This window comes from Galendromus occidentalis, unplaced genomic scaffold, assembly GCF_000255335.2.
Source record: "Galendromus occidentalis unplaced genomic scaffold, Mocc_1.1 scf7180000077495, whole genome shotgun sequence".
Lineage (NCBI taxonomy): Eukaryota > Metazoa > Arthropoda > Arachnida > Mesostigmata > Phytoseiidae > Galendromus > Galendromus occidentalis.
In genome coordinates, this window is record NW_003805483.1 from 586,177 (window position 1) to 607,933 (window position 21,757).

A 21,757-nucleotide genomic window follows, 5' to 3' on the forward strand; every position below is an offset into this window, starting at 1 on the left:
ATTGCGAGGAATTCTAAGTAGTCATACGAAATTGTCTCCGTCTAAGCTTCCGAATCGGACCACTTTTGCTCAGCTCGCTCGACCGATCCTCGGTGACAATGCTATCTGCTCCCAAGAAGTATTGGGACGCGATTCTAGATACGCTCTAGCTCTGCCGGCTTAGCGCGAGCTCAGTCAGATCCCGCCTTCTCCTCCTTAGTCGATGGGTTTCGTCGTCCTCAGAGGAACGGTGCCCAGTGGCGACGTCTCAATGATTTGGCGCGAATCGCACTCGGAGTTGCTCCTGGAGCGTTTCAGGATTCGGAAGACCGTAATGTCGCGTTGAATTGAATTGAATTTCGTGCTGTCGTAGTTCTCGATGAACTTTTAAGAGGTCAGTAACTTGGATGTTTTTCCTGCGCCACCTTGACCCTCATATTGACTGAGTCCGCCTAAGGAAAAAAGAGTTGTGTTTGCACTTAGCCATTTTGGGAGGCGGCTCCGGCGGATGAAGCTCCGCAGAGGAAATCTCGCGGGAGCCTCTACAATTCATCCTAAGTCTAATCGGCGTCTCATAAACATGAGAGCTTTCGCTGGGAGCGTGGGCCACAATGCGACACGCGTTCGCAACGGGCTCGGAATATCGACATTCACCATGTGACGGCACTGTGCACCCATACACAACCAGACTGGTATCGTCGATCACGGCAGATAGAGATTAGCAAGTGATGTTCACATCGAGTTAGACGGTAGAAGGATGAGAGAGGACGTTAGATCGACAAGGTAGCACGTTGACTACGGGGCTTTCACATCGAGGTCTCTGACGGTCCCAAAGGCGAGGACCACGACAGCTACGTGGGAATACACGGCGGCGAGGTTCTACCTCTTCGCGGGTAGACGTTCTCTAGATCGGCATCACAGATAAGATAAAGTTTCGTGAAAATTCAGGCGAGAATGGAATGAAAGCGAGCACAGGACATTCGAATACCATACCGATGTGCATACTACAGTAAAAGCTCGTTACTACGAACACGGAGGGACCGACGAAACTGGTTCATTGTACCGAGTTTTCGCTGTAACGGATGCCGCTCAACACTATCCCTATGGCGAGCTGGCCAAAGGAGGAGAAATTCCTTGTTCGTTGTACCGAGAAATTCGTTGTAATGGGGGTCGTTATAACGAGCTTTTACTGTATATCCAATTGAAGGCGAGCTTGAGGCGAATTGGAACGAGTTGAGAAAAGCATGCTCTCGGCTACACGGAACAGTCGGGTGATTACCCGCTACCTCACAGGCGGAAGAAATGTACACGCGCTGCGTGTTCGGCATGCAGTCCTAATACCATGGAATAATGCTCTGGGAAGAGAGATGAGGAGAAACGTGCTTGGTCTCGATCGAGGAAAGACCACACCTGAGGACGAAGTTCGACGCTGGCTGGCGCGGTCGAGCCATGGGCGTTTTGGTGGAGGAATGCTCTGGGTGAGGTGATGTATGCTCGTGGAGCGGACCAACGTACAGGCATACATACACACAAGTCGTAGTCAGGACGAAGAAGACGTGGTTTGTGAAAATCGGGGATGGGCACCACGCATAGGAAGGCCACTGGTAGATTGGGTTGGGAGACGGAGGGCGGAGCAGCCCTTGTCCAGAACTCACCTTTTGATTTACTCGGTCAATCTGGCGATTCTGCGATTCAATCTCGCTTCCCATGTCGATAGCCATGTTGCGGAGGTTGCCGATCATTGTCGACACCTGACCCATGTTGTCCTCCATCTCTTTCTCTCTATCGTCGTTGGTGATTCTGGAGAAATCGGCGAGAAAAATTAGTTTCGGGCACCAGTCGGGGTCGAAAATTCTCGTGACACACGAATGGGCTGAACAGTGAAAGGTCGAAACCGGAATCGAGACGGACGTGGATTTCAGTCCTGTCTCCTTTCCTCCCAGTTTGAAGTCGGATATCCCTCACGGACCCGACAATGATTATTGAAGTCCCACGTGCGACCCGAGCACAGGTTCCTTTATTCAAAAACCAGAACGAAGCCACATAGGGATTGTCCGTGCCGTCGTGGCCGCCACTGCGTTCGAGAATAGAGCGTGCAACGCACGCCATGACTCTCCCGAAAGCCTTTCGAAAGCAAAGTGATCGACGACCGACGCAGTCTCTTAAGGCGGAACTAAGTCTTTAGCGAGGAAAATCTGCTGACTCTGGATGTCAATCCTGGACTCTCGGTACTCGGGAGAAAACTGAGGCGGTCCGATATTCGGAAATACTGCCGGGTCTCAGAACTCCGAAATCGTCCTGCTTCTAGATTCGGCGCATCGCAAAAACGGCGAGTCTTGAGATCAGGCCCGAGACCACCGAAAGCAAGCGGTGATTCCGTACTTCCTGTCGCAATCCCTCCGACGCGACGGACGCGATTACTATCGTGGTAATCGGGAGGGAATGTGAAGGCTCCGCCTCCGCAAACAATTTCCGTGAGAAGTATTCGCTGCCTGCAGATGATAATGAACCGGCCGTGAAACATTTGTCCCGAGGCGTGGCCCTGCTCTTATCGGAGCGAGAATTCCTGTCCTTGCTTTACAAGACGGGTCAGATAACCCACAATACTGATGATAACGAACGCCTCAGATGACGGACCCAGTGGTGGAAAACGAACGTTGCAGAAGACGGTCGTCACCGACCGTGAGCGAGGTGACAGTACCGGCTATGTAGGATTCCTTTTTTCCCTGATTCCTGACGTGATAACGAGCCTCTCAGGGAAAGACGAGGGATGCTTCGCTCGCTTGACAGCCTAACCTTCGGGCCGGTCACCCCATCCAAGACAGAACGGAGCTTCTCAACAGTGCTCGCACTTCGTACTCTCTCCCCAATCCTCTTCAAGACATTGAGCAGGAAGCCTGCATGGATCAGTAACTCTAGCCATGGAGCTCTTTGGAGCTTTTCACCGCCGTTCCCAGATCGTGGATCGGGTTGTGGTTCAGCACAGCCCTGCTCCCGTGCGGACGGCACAGGACGGTGAAACCGCCTTCAGGATGAGAGAATGTTATCCAATCCAATGAACTCCTTCGATAACACTCCTCAATTCAGCTTGGGATTTTCCCAAACATGGGTTCCCTCAAACTCATGAGAATATGGGTTTCAGTGATCTAGTCGTCTGTCTAAGAGCCGGCATGATAGCAGATTTCGACCCTTGTGTTGTCGAATCCTGCCCCTCTATCCCAGCCTAAAAGACAATTTTTTCTTCGCGGCTTCTCGCGGTGAGTCGGACCCACACCGAGGAGGTATTCGGCATCTAGCCTGCTCGAACCCGTACTTCTCCATCGATCGATCCATTATCTTTCATCGCCCGTGGGAGCTTCGCACAGATCGGGCCGACTTCGTCCGGACCGCAATGAGCAAGGTGTTCTGTGAGAAAAACTCAAGAGGAATCTCCTTGTTTGCGGGTTTTCTCTGCACGGTGCGGCATCTGCTCTGGTTCGTTCTCTGTTAAAACCATTATCGATGACGTTCGTTATCTCATGCTGCTTTCCTGTCTGCCAGCACCCCGTGAGATTTCAGGAGAATCTCTGCGAGTGCTCCGTTACAGCCAGCTCACTCACTCACCCCTCTTGGCGGGTTGACGTCCTCTTCCTTCAAAAACGGGAAATTCGACCGATTCGAAAACCGTGAATCGCCTTGTCAAATGTCAGGCCTCATCCGGGTTATTCCCGGGATGCGTTCAGGTAAAATATCTCATCATCCAGACCACGCAGGAGAATCTTCTAGAAGAATAGCTCGGAGCGCCGAAATGAGCATCTTCCACACAAAGTTCTCCCGAAAAACCCCTGGGAGCCCACGTGTTCGCAAAAAGCTGACAGCGGGAAATTTCGAGGCGGATGAGTGAGTCAAAAACTCGAGCTCTCTCGGTCGTTACAGGATCTCGAGCAAACGAGCTTAGGCCCTGGCTGGCGACAGAGCATGGAATTTAATCACTTTTTCTCGGTTTTTAGGCTCGAGTCCCGAGTTCGGCTAACTTCGTTCAGAGGATTTCCCACGTTGTGCCTGCTCAACCTTTGAGAAGTTCTCCTGTGTCGGAGGCAAAATCGTGTGCTCCTCCAACGAGACGGTTGCGAGGCCGGCAGCTAGCCATTCTTCCAATACATCGCTTTTCTATACGTCATCCGGGTGGACAGGCATCTGCAGGAGTCAAGCCTTATCCCGACTCACTTGGCAATGTATCCTGAAGTAGGTCCCGTTCCATTGCGGTCGTCCATGACGCGGGCTGGCTGGCCATTTACCACCTTGCCGTCCTCGTTTTTATTCCAAGTGCTGGCATCCTCCTTGAACTCTTTGCCCCTGTAAGCAGATGTCCGGTGTATTGTTAGCTCGCTCCCTGGCCAAAGAAAATAATGCTTATCCGTTGGTTCGGATCCGTCGGTATGGTCAACCTCCTCGTGATCATAGACCTCACGGCCCCACTAACTCGGAGGGTCTGGAAGGTGGAGGGTCTGATTCGCCGGAAACAGCGCTCAGCCCACATGTTGTCTTGAGAGCCCGGGAGCCGCGGGAAAGCGACCAGCTGTTTCTCGCTCTCTTCGCGTTCTTACGCTCCCCCCTCCCGTTGGAATTGCCATACACATGCTTGCGCATCGGATCACAACTCATAATTGGCAGAGGAATCCACTTGACGGAAATCATAGTTTTCATCCAGCAAGCAAGGTATCGGCGTCTGACAAGTAAACATTCTTTTTTGAAAATGACAATCGCCTGGTTTGACATGCTTTTCTGAAAGTTTCCGAGCCCCGGAGCAACCCCGAGTCGTTTTTCCCTGCTGTCCTGCATTTCATACCCCTTTCCTGCAGGCTCCGAAACCCGGAAAAAACACCCTTCACATTGAAATCCGGGATATTTTTCTCGGATTTTGATGGGAATGTTTTTCCCCCAGGTTCCGAAGCCCGGAAAGACTCATTCCCATTGATATCCGAGCAAAATATCCCGGATTTCGATGTAACTGGTGTTTTTCCGGGTTTCGGAGCCTGCAGGGAAGGGGTATGAAATGCAGGACAGCAGGGAAAAACGACTCGGGGTTGCTCCGGGGCTCGGAAACTTTCAGAAAAGCATGTCAAACCTGGTGATTGTCATTTTCAAAAAAGAATGTTTACTTGTGAGGAATGAGCTCCGGGGCTTTTTCACAAACATTCGGAGGGTAACCTCCATTCAGTTTTCGGAGCGAAACGATCTTAGAGGGTGGCGGACTCCGTGATGATGTTTTCTTTTCCACATGCGGCGAAAAAGAGCAGAACATTGGTGAACTGCTCATTGGTTCGAGTCGATTCACTTCCTCCGACAACTGCCCCTTCCTCAGAGCTGAACCGCGGGGCGGCACACACGTGACGAGAATTCTCTCGGAGCTTCTCTATCATATACCGACTGTGAGAAATTGGTCCCGGACACGAAGGATCAGAGCGGGGAGAGTGATGCGGAGTACCGGTGGCGACTAGATTCTGTATACCTAATGTCTGAAAGTCAGCGAGAGCATTCCCACGTACTTTTGACAGGGGCATACACAGATACCACAGCATTTTTCCATTCCAGTTAAATTTTTTTCGGCTTCCTTCATGTCGGCATTGATCTTGTCCATGTCTTCTTCGATCCGGTCGAGTTGCTCTGGAAAACAATATTGCGAGCGTAAGTTCATCCTCCCCAGCGGAAACTTCTGCCGGAGTTCGGCGGGCTCTTGAGCTAGGAACCTATGTGGTACGCGTCTTCGTCGAAACTCCAAGCTGTTCTATCGAATGGCCTGACGTGAGTTCGAGAATATTGACGGACATCTCTATAATACGGGCACTTCCCAGGAGACGGGAATGCCATTGGAGGCAAAGGAGAGACACGCGACTCCGGTCCAAACGGGGCTCGGACGGAGCCCCGTCGAATTCGCGAAAAATCGTCTTCTGTCCCGTATAATGTTGAGGATTATTGCATCCGCAAGATATCGCGAGTCTCTTTTGGTGCGTGATTAGACGGCACGACGCAGACAAGGAGATCAGCTCACGGTCGATAGAACCCGAATAAAACAACTGTGTAGCGAGATCCGCATCTGATGCGGACGCAGCCTGGTATTTTTTTCCGCTGTCATCCATGAAGCTAATATACTAATATACTACGAAGGTGGGATATACTAAGCTCGAAATATTCTCCGTCAGTGGCAGCGCCCATATCTCACCCGAGACGTGACGTGCCAACTGTTCGTCCAGACCGTTCGATCTTCCCTCACAGTACGGAGTAACATGAAACTGCGCAGAAGTGGCGGAACAAACTCGACACGATCCCCCGCGGCTATATTTAACTCACAACAAACTTCCGCGGCTTCCGAGGACAAAAACTGCGAAGGAGTACAAAAATTTCCACCGAGTTCTCACGTTCTGCTTCGGACAGGTCGACCGCGGCGAAGCTTGTATGCGGAGCTCCTTCCAGAAATCCCTTCCTCTGCGTTTGACCATGAGAAGAGTCAGATAAGCGCTTCTCGAGCTTCTCCTATCAGCGGCACCATCCTCCCCTCAGATATTTCTGCAGCACTCGACTATGGAGTTCTCCGGTCCCGGCTCGATGTTTCACAAAGTGACGAAATATATAGTATTCTTATGTATGTCGACTTTCATGCGAAGAAACTTGGACAATCCAGATGCATCGGATGTGACCACACTTTGGAGAGGGATTTTAGTCGAGGCGCGCTCAGATGCCTCCTGTGATTCGGCAGATTCATCAAAACGACAGACCGCTTTGATGCCGAAGCCCTCGATATATCCAGCCCTACTGTCGGGACATTCTACTCCCTTTTGACTCATTCGGTGTCCGGGAAGGAGCGCGGGAGAGCCGATAGGTCAGGGCATAATTTCTAACTGTCCCACTGGCATCGCCCTGGCGGATGCCAAATCCGTGAAGGTTCGGAATCGACTGACAGATTTTGAGAGCGAGATCATGGGGGAACTTTCGACTCGACACGGAGTCTGAAAATTCGTGTTTCACCCAAAAATTGAGCCCGCGTCGAATGATGAAGGATTCGCACCAGATCAGAGCTCGATGAGCGCTAAACCTAGTTGGTTTCGCAAGCGAACCAATCCCATGTGATGCTTGGAAGGAATTTCCTCAGCAGAGATTCGTACGCTGCAGAAATATCTCACTCAGGAATCGAGCTCGACTCCCATAATAGATTCTCTGTCCGCCGAGGTTCAATCAAGGTCATCTCTCCACCGTTTCCGAAGTACGAGTGAGACCCGAAACGAGCGCGTTCCACCCTTCCATGAAACACCCGTATAAAATCGAAAAAGCAGACTGGGACTGCTCGAAAAAGCTCCGTCGGTCGTTCTGCGGAAAGTACGGCGGACTCTCGCCTTGATGGAGGTGGAGTTTCTTCCTCAATTTGGAAAGTTGTAGAATCGAAGATACCGGAGCAGTCTATTCGGAATTCTCTACCTCTCGGGAGGGAACAAGTAAGCTTCCAAACCAGGAACAGGATTCTGCATGCCCTCGAAAGCCCAGATCAGTATTTCTCTCACGACGGAGAAGTATCGAGGGCAATGGGTAGCGACGAGATAATTTCAAACATTACGCAGCGTCAGTCGAGAGCGCAGAGCTGACTGAGATTAGTCAAGCTGGAGATTAGCGGTTCGGGGAGACAAAATCTCGGATGACTTCGCTCCATCCGTATACGCCAGACCCATGATCAAATGTTCGATTGCATGAGCCAATACGCCAAGCATATCATCATCCGTGAATATCCAAGCAGACAACCTCCAATAAAATTTATGGCGTCACAGGTACGAGCGAGCCCAGAGAGTGATTCAGGTCGAGCAAAGTGACTCGAGGCTTCGCCGAGCCAAACTCGTTGCCGTTGACGGCACCATGAGATGTTCGATCTTTGTATAACTCGGGGCGACTTTTCCCCCTGGAGCAAAGTGATGGAACGTGTTTTCGACAGGTCTGTTCAATATGGACAATTCCTCCCATCGCCTAGCGATCTCTGAACATCGCAGATTCTTGCAAAAATATTCGGCAATAGACACCCGCAGGCAGTTCCCTAGCCCAGCTGCTCCGACTGTCGGTTGGCAAACAATATATCCATCGATGTTCATGGAGCTGTATCTCAACTTTAACAATTCAAATGAGCCGGGAGCGTTTCGAGGGATAGATTGGGTCCCTATCGCTAACATGGGAATAACTTGTGGTTATCCTTGGCGTGTGGGAAGCGTGACTCTGACTGAGATTAGAATCGAGGATCGAATATATGTACGGTGAGGAACATGGACGGATCCTGGAGGTCATTTGCCATTCATGTGCAAATCGAGCCGCGAGGGAATTCGAGAGGGCCTAATCGATATCCGAACCAAAATAGGCCGATTCCAGAATACGCATTAAATGACGAGAAACCCATCTGGGGCTAGAACTTCCTTACTTATCCTTAATCCGATAAGATGTCCCGAATCGAGAAAGGTCTGGCATATGGAGCTCTACCGAAAAATAGAGATACGAAAAAAAAGCACGAGACCGATCGAAAGTCTAATAACTAAATGATCAAGGGTCTATTCACCCCACAGAAACAATACCCGCGATACGTCATCGGAAAGCAATTCTCTCGGCGGCTTGCCCTCTTTCGCGCGCTTTGCATCTGGTCGCTCCCGAGGAATCTCACGTCTGAAGCAAAAGAGCCTCGAGGACCCCTCTTGCTATGAGTCGACCATCGTTCAAATCCTCCTATATTTTCGTAGAACCTACAACCACAGGAAACACCCCGTTCGGCTGTGATCCGGGAACATCCGTCAGCTTGGAGAGTTTTCGTGCTCGGGCACGACCATTTTCTCTTGACGTGTGAGGATCTCGTATCCCTGAACAGAGGGCAGATGGCTTGACGCTTCCCTTTCGAGGACGTCAGGAGCAGGATTTCCATTCGACCGACTCAGGGTGCTATCCTCGCCAGATGTATACTTCTCCCGACGAAATATCCTACGGTGGGAGCGAAGAGCGGCTCGCCTCTGCTGTCTATCTGCGACTGAATCGAAACACGAGGTTTCCGAGGCTCTTTGAGTCCGCCAGTGGACTTTTTATGAAGACTTCTTCTTAATTCAGTGCTCCATGCGGGAGGAGCTCATGAAATTTCGTGACGGAGATGGAAAACTCCCCGAGGACGTCTTGGATTTCCGCATGATATTGTGAACGACGGCCGTCGGCGATCGGGAAGGGATATTGCGTCGTTCGTCCACCGAAGCGGGAGCGGTATTTGGGAAAAAAACGACTCTCCTCACTCACCTCCTTGTTCGTCGAGAGCAACCAGGGTTCGGATTCCGGCTTCTTTGCTCTGAAGATAGAGAAAACATCTCGTTATTAAAGTCAACTTCCTCTGCGAGGTAATGACGTCCTCTTCAAACTTCAAAGAAATATTCGTCGAACGATCTGCGTCGAGCGATCCGTCTTCGAATCACAGGCATCTTCCGAAACGCTGATCAAGCACCCGTTGAGCCGAGCGGGAATCACGCGCTCGACGATTCCGACTTGTCATCAGGAGGGAACGCTCCTCCATATGCTATTTCTGCGCACTGTTGATTGTCGCCTTTCGACTGCGGCGCCCGCTACTTGCCCCACGCTGCACTTTCCAATGGTGTTCGAGACGGCCATTAAGCCGAGCTACGACAACGGCGAGTGGCAGCAGCCTCGCTAAAAGGATTTTGCAGCGAAGCACGCCACACAGTCGTACTTTCATCATTTATGCACGGAGTGCCAGCAGAAAAACAGCGCTCACAAATCTGGCCGTTCCAATACAGTCCGACATAGTTTTTCTCTTGCAACAAATCTACGAGTTTCTGGCAATGAGTTCTATCCCCGAAGCACAATAATTGGGCCACGAGTGGGTCTGATTAGGGTGTGCCAGAATCGCCACGCTCACAGCAGGAGATCCGGATGGTTTTCGGCAGCGAATCGGGATGCGAGTCGGGCCCAGTATCGGGCTTATGCAGCCTGAATATCTGGCCAGGAGGGCTTATCGATTTGGATTTGGCACGGTAATAGATTGAATCTCCTTCCGATGGAAAATTATTGTTACGTTCGGAGAAATAACGTTCGCTAACGAACCTCATCATTGACTATGTACAGCATTCCGCGTTCGCTGCCCTTTCGCAGATGCTGTGGATCCGCGCCAGTGGTCTGGCCCCCTCAGGGAGGGTTCTATCTGTTCCTTGCTCGTCTCTGTACACGCTCCTCTCAAGGTCATCGCACGGCCCGTACACCATTCCGCTTAGGGAGAGATCCTTTTCCGCGCTCCTACAGCTCGACAGTGAGCGGCAGGCAGTTGATCCTTCGAAAAACAAGGGATCATCTACGAGAGATCGTCCTGCCCCTTGTTCCGAACACGCGACCGACTCGGGAATTGCTAGGGTCGAAATCGCTATCGTCGCACCGATGGGGGCAGGGGGCGCGAGGGCAATGAGAGAGTCCATGGATGCCCTCGAGCTTCGGAAACAAAATTCGGAGGTTTCACTCCAAGTCTCGCTCGCCTCTGGGTCGGACTTTCTCGTAAAGTCAAATGTACGGCGCAGGCGGTTTTCAAACGCTCGATCGGTAAAGGAATTCCGCTTTTCGTCTCTCCTGCTCAAAGCGTCCCCAGCAGCTCATCATCAGGGTTGATTGTAGCGGCCACCAGGACACTCGGCAAAGTACTGACTGAGTGCAAGGTGGCTCTCGCCGGGCCCGCTGTTGCCATCCCGGTACGTGTTCTGGGTTTTCCCGCCTTTGTCACCGGGGTAGACTCGGATCTTAGATTGTTATTATGGGCCGCTCCGAGACGAAACTACGCTGGGTGCAAATCGTTCCGAAGTCTGTAGCGGACAAGTCCTCGATGCTCCCTGACCGGTGAAAGAATTCACGAGCGGTGCGCGGCGGGAGGTCGCCAATGTCTCGCGGAGATAGAGCTCGGAATCCGGGAAAAGGGGAACGAACGGGCTCTGGACACCGGCTCCAAAATTTTCCGGATTCGAATAATTGGAGCTGAAGATTTCGCTCGGAGCTGAATGTAGTGTTCCCCAGAATCAGCTCGAGGCACGGGAGGCTGAGCTCACTACCCGACGACTGTCAGTGCGACGAGGAGAGGCGCAGGCATGGGGAACGAGTGCGTGACGAGAATCAGCATGGAGCCGTTCGGGCCCTAGTCGCCGGACCGGTCCCGAGGAATACCCGAGCAGGTAACAGGAGTCACGCTCTGACATTTTGACTTCGGCGAAAATTCTCGCGAATAGCTTCGACTTCGCATCCGACGTTTGGAAGACAGGGTGATCCGACCTTTGTAGATAAGGATGTTCGTCGAGCGAGGAGCGTTCTCGTTGTCAGGGTGCTCGGTACGAGAATCGGGTGGACTTTGCGCCAAAACGACGCGAGAATCGGGTCTGCAACCCTCAGGGTCCTGTTCCTGAAATCCTTTTCAAGTATTTCCTCCGAGGAGTCATACAATGGAAAAGCATCGGAGTCCGAAAGGAATGCTCCAGGAAACGAAGCTAAGCTCGCTCGTTCGAGCGGCCCTGATGGCCATGGAGCGAAAATCTCGAGTTCATCGAGAGCCTTATACGATCCTGCAAATTGACGAATCGCTGCCAAAGATCAGAATCATTCGGCTCCGGTGAGGCATCGCCTCGCGACCGCTCCCAGGTCTTTGGCTGATTCTAATCCTCATTTGATGGGAGTGCTTATGGATGACGGCTGTTGCTACGTGCTCCTGCGAAGTGCTGAGCTCCGCATGCTCCTCTGCTGTGAGTGCTTCCCCGGCACAATAATTGTACGACAATTCGTCCGGCTCATTGTGGTCATGGCTTCTCCAATCGAAGTGCTCAGCGGCAAGAAAACAATGCATGGAGCCACAATGGAAAACAAGTCCAGGGAGTCATGCTTAGGGCTCGACCCGACCAACAATATTCGTTCGGCAGTTCGGTCTCCGGATTGATTCCGGGATCCTTTCGGTCCGCGGGTTGAGGTCACCTGTGTCACAGCACATGCGAATCCGTCGAAGCGATGATCCGTAGAGCCAATGATGGTCTGGTAGAATGGCGCGGCGGCCATCGAACAGCGGCCGTTTATGCACTAATACGTATGACAGAATTCGTCGAGTCCCGAGCACGCGTCGATCGCTCGCCTGGCTGTCGTGTCCGTAAATTCGATTACGAGGAACCGAGAAGACAGAGTGATGAACAACGGAGCGAAACCCAAGGAATGCTTTTCGCGATCTTTTCCGCTGTCCGCTGACTGGCCGTGTTTTCTGACCGGTCGCGTTGTTTGGCTGTGCTCGTTATTAAATTCCAAGCAGGCCGGAGCAGCCAGGTCTTCGATGTCGAACCGCCAGGATGACATTGTGTCCTGGTTCGAAGGATTATCGACCATGGTCGGCTCTCATGGTCAGGTCGTTTCGACTCATCTGTAAGACGACAGAGTCCCGGATGAGCTCTCCGAGCTCAGTTTGTCAATGTCTCCATTCGAGCCCTTCGCATGGATTCCCGATGGGGCGTAGTCTGGTTCGAACTCATCTTGCGAAGAGAACACGGAGGAGGGGTGAAGAAATCTACGACGAGTCGGAACGGAACAAATAATGACGACGGCGAATTCCATCTGTACCCCCTCGTGTGTGGAAGAGATCGTCAACCGTTCGAGGGACGGGCGTGCGAGACGTACCTTCCGGAATAAGTTATTGGACTCATCCGTCGCAGGCTGTCGGGAAGGACAGCTTGCAGGATCATGTCGGTAATCTAAATCTCGGAGCGCAATGGAATTGCTCGGAGCGGTCTATTCGAATCCAGAGGAGGTGAGCTACCTCCTCTCTCGGGTGACCTAACGGAGCCTCGCTGATGTCAAAAACAGAATTGAGACAATAGTCAGTAGCGAGTCGCCTCCGAGCTCCATGCGCTCTTCTCAACAAGGAATACATAGGGAATCCCTTTGAATTCCGGCTCCCACTGCGGCAAGAGAAGAAGAAGCCTTTCGCTTATTCCTCGCGGACAAAAATCGGCATCCTCTCTCAGGTTTAGAATGTTCAGATTTAGAATGCTCTAAACATAACTCTCGTAGTGGAAGTATTGGTCGCATGTCGATGACGTGCGCGAACGGATCAATGAGCAGCTATGAGGAGCGGAGGAGAGGCTCAGAGATGGAGGGGGGAGATTCGAGTGATTAATCAGTTTCTGGGTTGATCTCTCCGCTCTCATTCCGACGCAGATCGGAGCTGGATGTTACGGGGATCCTGCGGAATAAATTGAACAAACTCACCTCCTCGCATAGTGCGAGCATGCGCCGGGTGGACTCGAGTGACTGCAAGACAAAGAGAGAAAAGTTAGATATACGCTCAGCTGAACCGGAAACTGGAATCAGAATCATCATATGGGATTCTCTATTGTCATCAGCCCGCTCCGGATCGAGGGTGAGGAGCTCCGGAAGTCCTGTGATCTCGATCAGTACAACTAGTCCTTCTTCTGAGGAATGAGGATGGAACGGGATCGAAAATCACTATCGGTGCTCTAGCGATGCCTTAGCCTAGATGAAGCCTGGGAGCAATTCGGGATTCAGCCCCGTCGAGACTCCGCGTATCCAGGGGAAATTCTTCCGAACGGCGTGCCGCGGTAACCGGGAGAAAACCCGCGGGCGTCTTCAAATGGCGACCCATCGTCAGCGAAGCCGACGTCAATTCAATGAGGAGTGACAGGCTCTCAGAGCAGATCAGAACTCTTGTCGAGGGAAAATTGCTTGCAAAGCGACCACCTTCCAAATTCCAATCCTTCTTTACTTCACTCCCTTCCTCGAGGAGACGAGAATCTTTGTCCCCCTTCTCCGTGAGCTTGAGATGAGACACGTCTACCTCCTCCCGGATTCGGAATCCGTTCGGGAAGAGGAGCCGTCGAGAGGGAGTGAGCCCAGACAAGCCGGCCGCAGAAGACTTTTCTCACCCATTAGGGACTAAGGGATCAACGGAAATTTTTCAAGAAGTCCAAATTCGGAAACCCCGGTTTCGGAATGATCATTCGGATCCAGCGGTTTGCGAATTGATGGCCGAGTCTCGAACAAGCTCATCTGGCCGAAAATCCCACTCCGTCGTCGTAGAGACTATCCCGAGACGTTCTCTGACAAAGAAGTCTCGGATGACACCCCGGCTGTTGAGTTGCTCCGGACCGATCGCGGAACTCCCTTCCGGGAGAAGTCTGGGGAGCAAGTGAGAGTTTCCAGAGATACCCTGCTTAAAAAGAGCCTCTGAGTGGAGTGGAAACAAAGGAAAGTTTACAGTGGCGTTCTTCGGCACGAATCCCGCCTCAGGAAGGGGAGAACAACTTCGACCGTAAACTTGATCGTTAAGAGTCTATTCCGCTGCCTGACGGGAGCTAACACCGAATTCGTAACGATATCCTTCCACAAGTTCTAGGATCGTAGGAACTAATAGGCGTCGCCGACGCGACGTATCCACGTAGGTAGGTGGATGTATAAAATTAAATACGGCACGCTCTAGATGGATTCTGCTGACCTAGGTCTCCTTCGGTGCAGAAAGCCACTGAGGAATTCCGGGCTAACCATCGCCGAACGGGGAGGTTCTGCGCTCGTTTATCCACCGCCATGTGTGCAAAGGGAGCCCCGCTTAATACTCTCCGTACGTACTCACAAATAGCGCCCAAGTCAATTATCGCGAGCCACATCGGGACCGTGTCTACTGATATTCTGCAATCCACGGACCAATAACCGAGTCGACTCATGGTGGCTGCGCACTCCCTTCCTCGTTTTATATCTGTCAGGATCCCCCGAGAGGAATTCCCGCTCGCATCGAGATCGGAGCGAGATCAATATTGGGATGATGAGCTCTCCAATTTTTTCAACTTGCTTCTCTGTGTATCAATATTCACCCCGAGGGTGAAACCAGACAGAAGGAAGGTTGACAAGTGGTGATTATTTGATCAGGTCGCAGAGAGGACTATGAGCAGGGAAGTCGCTCTCGTGTCGATAGGAATCGATGGATCCATCGACCAGCAGCAGCAACGGGTCGACAGGGGAACTCCATCAGCACCGGTATCTCGCCTCTCGGCTTCTAGGATAATCGAATGGAGCCTCGGAGATGGGAGTCCTCGTTGATCTCCGGGGACCGCATCCGCAGAGCTCTCTCAGGGGAAATCCTCATAGGGCAAGGTCGTTTTCGTCCTGTCCGAAAATAAACTGACTTCTAGAGGGCTTCCTGAAAAAGCAAGACGGGAGGAGTTCCTCGACGAGCGGAGCCGGAAGGAGCCGCTGAACTTGCTCGGATCTCAGATGACGCTGACACTTCCTCAACGACAGCTCAGGCGAGGAAATTCTGGCCACCATAAAAAATTCTGGGAGCGTCGGGCATTTCCAGGCTGGTAGGTTCAGAGTTGAGCAATCACCGTTGAAGACGACCACAAGCCCGATCGATCCATCGATGATGGATCCAGGCTCCTCTCTGGCAATGTTCGAGACGAGAATGTCGGACGAAATTGAGACCCTGGAGACCCGTCGACTTCTGGGCGTCATTTCAAAACGGCAAACATTCGCAATCGCTCGGTACAGAATCTTCGTCGCCATCTGCACCTATCTCTAACCCATCGAGAAGTTTCGTTTCCTGTCGACGAGCATACTGACTCAGCGCAGCCCTGAACGAAGGATCCTGACATACCGGAATCGCTCGAGAAAACTCAAGATTCACGAGCTCCGGATGGAGGGATCAGCGAGCAGGGAATATTCAACCGTGCTCGACAGAGACACCTCGGAGTTCCAAATAATTCGATTCATTTCATTCGATTCGCTACCGACATTCGCGAAGTCCCGCATGCGAACAGCGGAGGGCTCGACCCACAAAGGTCTATGAAAACCCGTTCTTTCCAATGTCGAGACCTGGATGATGCATTGCTGATTTTCCGACAAATACTCCGCCTCGAATGACGAATTATTCACCAGGAACTGGCTCGCGACCGTCGAATGAAGTTGCACTATATTCCCCCTCAAGCCTCCTGCCGTCGACGCGGCCGGGCAAAACTTTCCGAAGCCTTTCATCTATCCTGGTTAGGAGGAAGTTCTAGATTCTCCAAGCAACATCAATCTACGGCCACTGTCGAAATGTCACTTTACGAATCGATATCTCCTCCGACAAAAGCCTATCTCCTAGTCGTCTGTCGAGCATTTTACGGAGTTCCAAAGCGCCAGTACTGAATTACAAGAGCCTACACGAACGTCAGTCAGCACGCCGTTCAGGTGGGGGATGGGTTTCGCGTATCGGCATGACTGTCTATGGCTAAAATCGATATCGGAGCCCACGTGGTGAACGAACCGCATACTAAATTGGGGAACGTTCACCGTCGGCGAGGCAGAACTCGGGCACAAGCTGAGCTGGCGCGGGAACGTTTTTCCTTCTGGAGAATCCCAGAGGGTCGCTCTAGGGTACAGGTCATTACGCTCACCTCCACCACGAGAGGGGTGCTCTATCAAAGTGTCAGACATTACGTGACTTTGTCCGCCGCGTCCGCTCAACGAACAAAATCTCGTCACGGTGTGTATTAACTGTTCTACCGCAGTGTAGGGGAGAGCAAGAGCATAGTGATATGCCGTGCGAGTTCTGCGGATCCCGCGTTCGGGACTGCGTGTTCGGCAGAGAGTCAGACTTCGGATTCTTTCTCTTTCTTTCTGGGTTGCAGGAGGAAAAAGTATGATTTATTGACGTCACTGTCCGGAGAACGTCTGGCGTCGAAATCCCACCTCTGAAGGGAGAGATTCGCATGTGATGCACGTAAGCGCACGCTGGTTCCCCCTCCGATCCCGCGGGACACCAAATCTTCGCAACGCAACATTCAGTCGCACTCGGAAATTTTCGGATATTTGATTTCAGGTTTTGGAGAAAGAATTCATCTCGTGTGAAGCAAAGCCCTCCGGATTTATCTGTCGACCTCGTCATAGTCTTCGCGAGTTGCGACAGCCCTGATAGCCCATCGGATACGGAAAACACTCCTTTTCACGACAGAAATGAGTGCTGATGAACTAATCATCTGGGAGCCGCTTCAATTCTTCCCCGAAACTTTGAACTCTGACAGCGAACCGGTCGAAGTTTATTCTTAGTCAGCGAGACAGACTAGCTCCACGATGCTGTGGTCAATATGGCGGCCCTGCGGGCACGAGGGTCCTTCGTGGCTAGGGAGCTCCTCGCTGCGCATCTTCAAGGTCGACTCGAAATGAACACTCGGTTGAAATGCTTCGCTGCCATGGGAAAAAAAATTCATCACCTGAGTCTCGAGTGCTTGCCCTGTGCTCCTCTACCTCTCCCGTGATGTCTCGGGATTGTGCCGAGAGGCTATCCATAATTCATCTCGGGAGCGTGACACTTGATTCTGCATCGTCAGACGCTGTTCCATGTTTTGCGAGGATCACCCCATCTGATAATTTTTCCCCTCTGCTCCTGATGGTGCGACCCTCCGTCGAAGACAGCGTCAAAGTGGTCTACTCGTATACATACATATTTACGGGGACCGCGCCCTCTGCAGGGTCATTTACCGAACGATGACTTATGCCTCTCTTCCGCAGTTATCTCGAGCAGCTACCGTCCGAGCAGGAATGACGTCATCGGTGTTTGAGGCGTCGGCTACCGACGGTCGATTGGACGCAATTATTCCTCTGGCCGACTGGAAACGTCGCGGTGACATCCGACAAAATCACCGTACATCTACAAATAAAAGGCGTCCCCGAATACAAGGCACTTGCTGAAACTACTAAAATAGAAGACACCCCCTCAAATACTCCTGTAGAAGGCACCCTCTAGAAACAAGACATCCTCCAAATACTAGACACCCTCACGAGACAAGGCACCCTCAGGATACAAGGCACGCTCAAAATGAATACAAGACATCCCCAAATGCAAGAAAAGGCTGAAAAACAGAAAACAGGAGATGCCCCAAACAAACAGCCCGTTTTATGATCGGTTGGTACTGAGTTGGATAGTTGCCTTCCATGGATGAGGGATGTAACTTGATACAATTTCGACAGAAATGTCTGGAGCCACAGATCCAATTCGAGGTTGATGCGGAAGTTGATCTGAGATCGACATGGAATCTTGTACAGGAAGGCATTTCGATCCGGACATGAATAAGTTTATCTCTCAAACTCCAGAATTGATCCGTGAACAGATCGTCCTGTCGACGGCGAGTTTTCAAGGCGTCTCTGAATTTCATGATTCCGGCCGTCTCTATCTTGGTATTCTCAGCAACTGTCTTTTCCCCGGGGGCTGTCCTGAATTTTTATTAAGTCTTGTATTTGAGGGGTGTCCTCTATTTAAGTATTTCCGACACTGTCCTGTATGCGGAAGGTGCCTTCTATTTGGGAACAATATACGGTATTCGCTTCTCGGCTACTTTGGACGAGAAGAGACTGTTCGTATCAGGATGTCCAGATATTGAAGATTGTCCAGATTAGAGCACAATCGGCAAACTGACTGTGAACGACACCTCTTTTCTCTCCTTCACACCGATACAACTTTGAGCAGCTCGCGAGCCTGGCGAACCCCGAATTTTCCATCGATGGGTGTGAGAAACCCTCATTGAGGCTATTCAATGATGTTCTCGAGCTCAAATGGAATCTGCGGCTCAAGGATCAAACCTTCCAAATTAAGGGAAAAAATCGACGCGGGGCACTCGCAAACATGATTTCAGCATCTGATGCCATAGTGGTGTCCGATTTGGGTTCTGCCATGGTGCTGATAGTGTACCTAATTGAATAGTTCCCCCAGAGCTTCGATGAGAATGGCATGTTCATTCGGAACGACGAGTTGGGAACCGGCTGGAAAAAGGCTCATGTGATGGGATCAGCGTGGGATTGCCCGGCGAGATTGTAAATACTCGCGAAGGGCTGTGGGGTCTCGGGAGAGTGTGGGTCCCAGAGGTACACGAGGAAGAGTTTCAAGACAGGGAGGTTGGTCTCTTTGTTCTTTCAGCGCACGCAATTTCGACAACGGTACGGGTAAATCGACAACGGAAAGAATGTGCAGGGAGTCTTGAATATACTCGCAGCACCACTCGACTGCACGTCTTGTTTATTCGCCGAGTATGCATCAAGTTACTTGATCGGAATGATGAATTATTGCGAACGTTATCTCGGGGAGGCAGCCACGCCGCCGTATCGCGAGGAGCATTTTAGCATTTTTTCGAGAAAACTGCCCTGCAACTGGTAGCATTGTAAATCAGGTTCATTGACATGGCTCGAGTCTAGACTTTTCAATCATACAATGTGGGAGCGTGCTGGAATTCATAATACTCGAACGATTGGGGTTGGAACACGTTCTCGAATCCAAAGCAGTACGATCAACGGCCGAGAGCGAGTGAAACGGCCCCCACGTCCGCTTATATCCTCAAGCGAGGCTCCGTCTCACACGTAGAATACTTCGATCGACAATCGATAAGCTGCCTCAGCTTACGCGCATCCTGTACATGGAAAGCATCTGGTTTCCGACCATGCAATCGGAGTTCCATCGCGGAGGGTCTCGCACCCCTACGGCGGAAGGCGCTGCGTTCTCTCCTGTTTCCCGGGAGCCTGAACTCGGTGAGACCTCAGCCACGATCAAACTCCGCAACGATCGCGGATGAGTTCGATTTTTTCGCTCCTATCCCCCGCAGGCCTCTCCTCAAGAGCCTCCGGGAAATATAGTACTCGGCTCGAGCGGCAAATTTTGGACAGCAATGGTGAGCCTTTGGGCATTTGGAGTAAAACCTACATACACCGATCTAGGAGGGCTCCCCCCGGGGTTTTCATTTGGGGGTGGCCGCCGGATTTGCGGAATCGAAGAAGCGCTCCTCCTAATGGGACGGAACCAATGTGCACAAGGCACAGGTGTGAGTGATGTACGAGTCGCTCCAATTCCACGATTCGTCGGTCAAGGCATCCCTCGTGAGTGCAGGCGGCCGAAGGCCGTTGACCGAGGGGCTTGATTAGTCGGGACAATGATTTCACTGTTTGTATGAGAGGGGCGGGATCTGAATCGACCGAAAACGAACAAGCCTTCGTTTTTTCTGCCTCAGTGAATCTTTTCAGACAACTCAGACCAGGACGAGTTCGATGCTCGCTCTCACAACTCTCACGCAGTGTTGTTCCTCGCATTCGTCCTTGACCCTGCCGCTGGAGCGTGGAGTGAACGTCCCCTGACCGGCGGGCTCGCTTACTCGCACTACTTCTGCAGAGCCGCATGAATAGAAATCGACAAAGCTAGGTAATTTAAGGATCGGATCCGCAGTGAGCCGATCGAGTTGATGAGCCAGCCTGTATCGCTTTTTTCCGAGCCCCGCAACCTGGGGGAGCAGATGAAGGGTCGGGAGTTTGTGAGAGCTCGTGCGCGAAATCACGAGGTCAGTATTTTTCGGCATACATATATCTGTCAGTAGGAGGTTTTCTCGGGATCGTACGGAAATCATTTCCTAGAGGCGAGTTCCACGTCGGATATTACCTTTCTTGGTGACTACGAGAGTAATTGTCTCCGGCTCTCTCGTATTCATCGGAGCTCTCGCGGAGACGAAGTCACCACTCATCAGATCGCTAATTCCACTCGATGAGAGTTATAAGTTCGCTTGCCCGGAGGCTGTGTGGGAGGTGCGCCTGTTCACTCAGTGTCTCGTCGCCCATCACCCTCAGCATTGCTCCACAGCCGTAGCCTTCCGCCTCATCATCGAATTCAATCGAGTGGAAGCATTCCAAGGAAGTCTGTTCCTCGAATTCCTGATAGCTTTCAGATGTTCTTCCCTCGTCGGATTGACAAAAGAAACGGGGGATGAAAAATTACCATGCGGCTGTCTGCTTGCGCGGAAAATCCTATTTCACATCGTTACGGATCTGCGTCCGACAACGTTGACGAGGGAGAGGATCGTGATAATTGGCATGAGTTTTTAGGCTTGTGGTATGTTGCGTATGCTCATTCCAGTGTGGCTTGCTTTTTCTGCGATGCCATCAGGCTGTGTCGTTCCTGGAACAGCATACAGCGCGCGCTCGACTAGCATCGAAAGACGTTGACTCAAAGACGCGACCCACTACACTGCGAAAACTGGAGCGATCTTGACGCCGATCTGAATACGTCTTCCTGGGAACGGCTCGGAGAGAAATTCCCCGTGATCCGGAGAGAGCTGTCAAAGCAGAAGAAATCTCTCATCTGATCCCGGAATCTCTCTTGGATGCGAATCTCTCGCTCCGTTCTAGAACTCATATTTACTCAGTTCGCGGCAAGATCACCACATCAGTTGAGGAAGCGTATTCTCCCCTTGCTCGCCACAGAAACCAACGCTCACAATCGCGCAGTTTCTACGGGGAGCCAGAACCAGTATCAGCAGGAAAAACACTAGAGCATAAGGAGTCATGTGTCCTGAGAGGAGGAGGGCTCAACTTCACCGCGATACGGCGTAACATCTTTGAAACTGGAAGATTCGGAAGGATAGAGATGCGTAAACCAAAACAACACGGTCTCCACTAAGGATTTCCACGGGGGAACGGAGCAACCTCCAACTAGATGATCGAAAGTCATCCTGGAAAATCTCATGGATGTTCATAGCAAGCCGGATTCGGTTGCAGGCTCCCGAGCACCAGTCAGCTGTCAAACGTGTCAAACTCCAAGAGGCAGCTCATTGGGTTGGTTGGCTGTTTTGAGGCGACCCTGTTGAGGATGCTCCGGGCGAGTCGCAGGGAAGCATATTGAGGGAAGTCCAAGGTAGAGCCTCTAAATCGACTCGGTCGCCAGCGATCAGCTCTGCGTGAGTCGGGTCCATCA

General features: G+C 51.7%; 1 protein-coding gene across 1 annotated transcript in view; it reads right to left on the bottom strand.

The window, feature by feature from the left end:
* Window positions 1–374: 374 nt before the first annotated feature.
* LOC100908039 (synaptosomal-associated protein 25) overlaps window positions 375–21,757 on the bottom strand; it is a 23,420-nt gene continuing 2,037 nt past the window's right edge. Inside the window, exons 2-7 of the mRNA XM_029112334.1 lie at window positions 13,252–13,293; window positions 9,262–9,310; window positions 5,508–5,625; window positions 4,186–4,314; window positions 1,635–1,779; window positions 375–431 (exon numbers count right to left, since the gene is read on the bottom strand). Coding sequence (XP_028968167.1) covers window positions 375–431; window positions 1,635–1,779; window positions 4,186–4,314; window positions 5,508–5,625; window positions 9,262–9,310; window positions 13,252–13,293 — 540 coding nt within the window. The remainder of the gene's footprint in view (window positions 432–1,634; window positions 1,780–4,185; window positions 4,315–5,507; window positions 5,626–9,261; window positions 9,311–13,251; window positions 13,294–21,757) is intronic.